This window comes from Plectrocnemia conspersa, unplaced genomic scaffold (genome assembly GCF_051122295.1).
Source record: "Plectrocnemia conspersa isolate PC_06_02 unplaced genomic scaffold, ASM5112229v1 ptg000012l, whole genome shotgun sequence".
Lineage (NCBI taxonomy): Eukaryota > Metazoa > Arthropoda > Insecta > Trichoptera > Polycentropodidae > Plectrocnemia > Plectrocnemia conspersa.
In genome coordinates, this window is record NW_028277176.1 from 31719778 (window position 1) to 31725777 (window position 6000).

Consider the following 6000-nt stretch of genomic DNA (forward strand, 5'->3'; position numbering starts at 1 on the left):
ATTTTAAAAAAAAAATTTCAAAATAAAATGAAAATTCATACATTTATTTAGTCATAACTTAAAAAAAATCAAATAAAACACTAAACATATATTTTTAATTTAATATTGAAACGATCACATACACAGGACGCCAATTGGCGTGAGCGGTAGGTAAAGTGTTAAAGAGAAAAAATAAAGTAGTAACATTTTTTTCACTAATATTAACTTTAGTTTTTACGGGTTGATACTACAGAACTCGTCATTAAACCGCTGAGATAATTTTTTTTTATTATACCTATTCTATGGATTACCATCAGTGAAGGTTAAGTGTTAAATCGAAAGCCTTGATCTGATTAACCCGCTGGGCAGTATGGCCGCACGTATGCGGCGACACTCAATGGGTCCAGATAGAGTATCGCCGCGCATACGCGTCCACGACCATTTCACTCGATTTTTTTATTTTATGTTTGTAAATTCGATTTATTTATTATTTATCATGACCATACTATTTATTATCAGTAATATTTCGATAATAAAATTATAAAATTATAATAATTATTAGTATTTAGTATGTGAAAAAATCGTAAAAATTGCGAATATTACGTATGCGCTATTTTATTTATATTTTTTAGATTTTTGTAATGTCGATCAATTATTTATTAATCTCGGTAATACATATCAATGATATTTGGATATCAATGATATCTGGATATCATTTATTTATAGTGAAAAAAAATAGTATAATAGATGTACACAATCTAAATTCATTGTATGTGATTCTTGGAATTGATACCATCAGGATCACAGATGTTCTTTGAAGATTCCAGGCCTAAAATGGAAGTAAATATCGTATTCAAGATTTTAAAAATAATTACGGAAATAAATTTCATAAAAATCATATCAGTTTTGTCAACTCTGGTGTTCGTAAGTAAAAAAATTAAAAATAATAAATGTAAAAATATTATTATTTTATAATAATATTTATTTATTTACATAGTAATATCAAACATCTTCAATGAGTTTGTTTTGAGAACAAGCAACATGTGTTTCTCATTTCAATTTAGGTTTTGCACGTGACAAATTGTTTTTAGGCACACAAAAGAGATTCGCATTTTTGGTCAAATCCCACTCTTATCAACCCTCAACAATGCATATAGATTTTTTTAGTCTTTTCGGAGAACGCTTTGGTATCGGATCGCGACAATTAGTTCGATAATTATTTCATTTCTCTCCCGTATCGTGTAAAAATCGTAAATTTATAAGCATGTCCCGTAAAATGAGTGATCAAGAAATAGACAAAGTTTTCATCGATAGTGAAGACGAAAATGTGATGGAAGATTTAGAAGACTTGGTGCTCCATCTAAACAATTCCTCAGATGAGGAAAGAGACTCCGAAGAGGAGGCTGAATCGCCACTCGCTCGACGTCCTCGAAGAGAGGAACGAAAGTGGGAAGATGGTGATTTCTCCCCTCAGATACTAGAATTCAACAATTCATCATCTGGAATTCAGTCTTCATTTCAAAGGGATACTGAAATTTACTATTTCACCCTTTTTTTCAATGTTGAAATTATGAATAATATTGTAACGGAGACAAATAAATATGCTAATCAAATAAGCATAAATATGAGTGCAAATTCTAAACTGCAAAAATGGGTAGATACAAATATTTCGGAAATGTATGTATTTTTAGCTACTATAATGTTGACTAGTTTGGTTGGTAAAAGTTCCATGAAGGAATACTGGTCAACAAATCCAATTATTTCGACTCCATTTTTTCGAGTATTTTTTCCCAAGACCGATTTTTTCTTCTTCTGCGAGCACTACACTTTGCAGATAATACAATCCGGAGCAATGATGGCTTACAAAAAATCCGTCCGCTATTAGACCCAATAAAATCCACGTATAAAGCCGCATTTTACCCCTTCCAAAACTTATGTATTGATGAAAGTCTATTACTATGAAAAGGGCATTTGTCATTCAGAATTTATATTCCATCAAAAAGAAACCGTTTCGGTATAAACATTTTTGTCTTGTGCGATGCACAGACTGGTTTTGTGATTGACATAATTGTCTACACGGGAAGCCAGACGGATATTGATGTGGATAAAGCCACTGGGATTTCAGGATCGGTAGTCAAAACAATACTGGCATATTATTTGGGAAAAAGGCACCGATTATATATTGATAACTGGTACTCGAGTCCAGCATTGCACTATTTATTCTAAAATAAAACTCACGCCTGTGGCACAATTAGAGCGAATCGTAAAGATTATGCTAAATTTCCCACAGGAAAGCAGAGTCGTGGGTATGTAAAGTTTCTCCACTCTGATATTTTCTTTGGTTTATTTTCTGTTATCTGGAAACTTATTCCAATTGTATAACATTTTTAGTTTCTCTTGTTATTCTATCTATGTAATTTTCCACATATGAGATATCGTGACTTGTAAAAGATAAACACCAAAGAAAAAAATATTACAGTACTCGTGGACCCAGAGCAAGAAAGAAGAACTAACTGATTATTTTTTATGTTTATATAATGAAACTTTACCTATATGTACACCTTTATTATTATATATAATAGATTTTTATATTTTACTCTCTTGTTTTTATATTTTTATACATTATTCACATGAAAAAACTGACAATAAAATGTTCAGAACCACTAATTTATGTTATCAATAAAACAACAATTACTCTAATATAACGTGAATAAAAAATTCATAAATTGATAAAAGTGAGACATAAGTAAAACACTTACAATAAATGTTGAGAACCAATACAATTGTAAATAAAATAATAATAAGTTGATAAAAGTGAGACATAAATAAAAAATGCTTATAATAAAATGTTGAGAACCATTGAATTTACTGTATCAATAAAGCAACATTTATTTCAATACATACGGGAATAAAATGATCATAAGTTGAAAACAATGAGACCGTAAATAAAATAATCAAAAGTTGATAAAAGTAATATGTAAATAAAAAAACAAAAAATGGTGAGAACCACTAAATTAATTTACCAATGAAGCAGCATTTACTCTAATATAAACGTAAATATGATAATCATAATTTGATAAAATTGAGAAATAAATAAAATAATCATAAGTAGATAAATGTGAGATGTAAATAAAAAACTTACAATAAAATGTTGAGAACCACTGAATTACTTTACCAATAAAGCAACATTTACTCTTATATAAAAAAAAATACTATTGTAAATATAAAATAATCATAATTTGATAAAAATGAGAAATAAATAAAATAAACATAAGTTGATAAATGTGAGATGTAAATAAAAAACTTACAATAAAATGTTGAGAGCCACTGAATTACTTTACCAATAAAGCAACATTTACTCTTATATAAAAAAATACTATTGTAAATAAAATAATCATAAGTTGATAAAAGTGAGAAATAAATAAAAAATGCTAAAATTAAAATGTTGAGAACCACTGAATTAACATTATCAATAAAACAACATTTACTTCAATATATACGGAAATAAAATGATCATAATCATAAGTTGATAAAAGGGAGACGTAAATAAATAATCATAAGTTGATAAAAGTAAAATGTAAATAAAAAGCAATAAAATGTTGAGAACCACTGAATTTTCTTTATCAATAAATAAAAATTCACTAATATATTAAAATTTACTCTAATGTAAATAAAATAATCATAAGTTGATAAATGTGATACATAAATAATATAAATCTTATAATAAAATGTTGAGAGCCACTGAATTTGCCTTATCAATAAATATAATACAAAAAAAATATAATACAATAAATAAAAATAATAATCGATGAAAAAAATAAACAAAACGAATTTAAAAAAAAAAAAAAAAACTGAAAATTAACTCACTCCCACGATGTATATGCCGAAAAAATAACTCACTACTCAAAGGGTTAAAGCTGGTTTTAGAAGAAATCGATTTTAATAAAGAATGAGTAGCAAAAATTTAATATCTTGCGTGAGAAAAATGTTGATCTTATCAGACTTAAAATAATCATATTATATTTTGATTTGTTAAAGTTAATTCTATTTAAAGTGTATTTATTAAATGCTTTTTAAAGCACAGCGGGATTGATTTTTGTTAATTCTTTCAGGCTGACGTTTATCTGCTTCCGAAGAAAATGGACGAATACGTCGCCAGTCTACATCTGCCGACGTTCGACGCTCATCTCACAGAGTTGACGGATGAGCAAGCTAAATACCTGGGCCTTAACAAAGTTGGACCTTTCAAACCCAACTACTACCGATATTAGACTTGAAAATGTATAAACGATATATAACTGATAAGAAAATTTGTATATTTCGCAAACTAGTTTACGTTGTATCGGTTTTAGTTATGTTAACACACACACACATATAGAGCCGTTTTGGATTATATTTTTAATTTTAACAATACACACACACACACATATTCTATAACTGCACATGCGAATTTCTTATCAAAGACGCTTTAAACTATCAGTATTTTTAATTTGCTATAATTTATTCCTTGACCTTGCGACAAGCATCGATTACATTAGAGGTTGAAAGCTTTTAGATATGTATGTATATATTCGAACGCATCGGAAATACCTCATTCGACGCTCGATCGATAGTTTGCACGGGACTGGTCACTTACGATGTCTTCCAGGTGTATATTTTTCAGTGAGGTGTTCCGGGATCGGAAGCCGATCGTCGGTGGAAATGATTCAAAGTATATGCGGTACTATTCTGCCGTTGTTTATAGTAATTATATATATATATATATATATATATTTACATATTGAGTGTACGATTGGGCGACAGGAACTGGTCTGTCGGCAAATACGCCTTAGGATGCAAAAGAATTTGCAACTGATACAACTAGATACCTCTTTATCGACATTATAAGGCGTTCGATTTGTTTTTATTGTCGTCTCGCCGGACGAACGCATTTCCAATAATATGCTTTCATTCCATTTGAGTTTATCTTATATTGTTATTTTATTGAATCGTTTATTACATGTTTTTATTGTATAGATCTGATTTTATTTCTCGACACCGATCTAGATCTCCGAAAATATTTTTCTATATATATGTATATATATGATACGTATTTTTTATATTTGTCTTTTAAAATTTCATTCCATGCGGTTACGTTTATTTTTCTATTGTATACTTTTACCGTCCCGGTGGTTATATGATTTGTGAATAGTGGTCTGCGGCTCGGTTAGTAAGCGTTAGTGTTAATCGTATCTTTGCTGCTATCCACGTCGAGGAGCGTACTTACCGTTAATAGCTTAAACGTGCGGGCACTTTGCGATCACCAGCGAGGAGTCTGAGGGTTTGGCATTGTTAGGTCAAAATTGGATCGTGTAGGTACTACTGTACAAACTGTTGTTGCCATGTTTTAAAATAAAGAAAATTCAACACTAATGTTCTATTTTTATTTATCACTTTTAGATTATTTAGAAAATTACTTGACTCAAAAATATTTTAATGCGGCATCATCGAATATCACAAAATATCTATATTGACTCAAAATATTTATCTCTATATTTATACAATATATGTTACAGTTAGTTATATTTTCATTGGCGTTTCAGTGAAATCATATCTGAATACATTTTCAGCTTTAGATATATATTTCTACTACTATATTTTTAAAACTTTCATTAGGTGAAGTTGGGTTTGGTTAATCGTTAATTAAAGGTTAGGTTTAGATTTGAACAGCAAATAGATGTTCCACAACTGGTAAATTGAGTTTCAACGATGATTTGAAAACGATTGTGAAATTAAAAATCAATTTTTTTGATACATTTTAACTGCCTAGTAACTAGTGAAAATATAACTTCACTGAAAATTACGCATTTATTGTTACGTCGAATCTATGAAATTGGTTGCGCGAAATGGGCGAAATTTTCCTAATTCATGAAAAGTGCAAGCCCGTTGCCTTATTCGTGATTTAGGCAAATTATTTTCAGAATCCCAATAATTTGCCTAAATTAGGTAGGTAGTGTTTTTGGAACTAAGCCGAATGTCATT

The 6000-nt window shown here is 29.3% G+C and overlaps 1 protein-coding gene and 1 long non-coding RNA gene across 7 annotated transcripts in view; both read left to right on the top strand.

Annotated features, from left to right (window-relative positions):
- Positions 1-5391, top strand: part of AhcyL1 (Adenosylhomocysteinase like 1) — a 34006-nt gene extending 28615 nt beyond the window's left edge. For all 6 annotated transcript variants that reach the window (XM_088199294.1, XM_088199296.1, XM_088199293.1 and 3 more), the window contains one exon: positions 4092-5391. In XM_088199294.1, the coding sequence (XP_088055420.1) occupies positions 4092-4250 (159 nt within the window). In that variant the 3' untranslated portion in view covers positions 4251-5391. The remainder of the gene's footprint in view (positions 1-4091) is intronic.
- Positions 1831-3061, top strand: LOC148229002 (uncharacterized). The gene is made up of 2 exons (XR_015811574.1): positions 1831-2285; positions 2371-3061. It is a non-coding gene; the product is annotated as an uncharacterized LOC148229002 (long non-coding RNA).
- Positions 5392-6000: the final 609 nt, after the last annotated feature.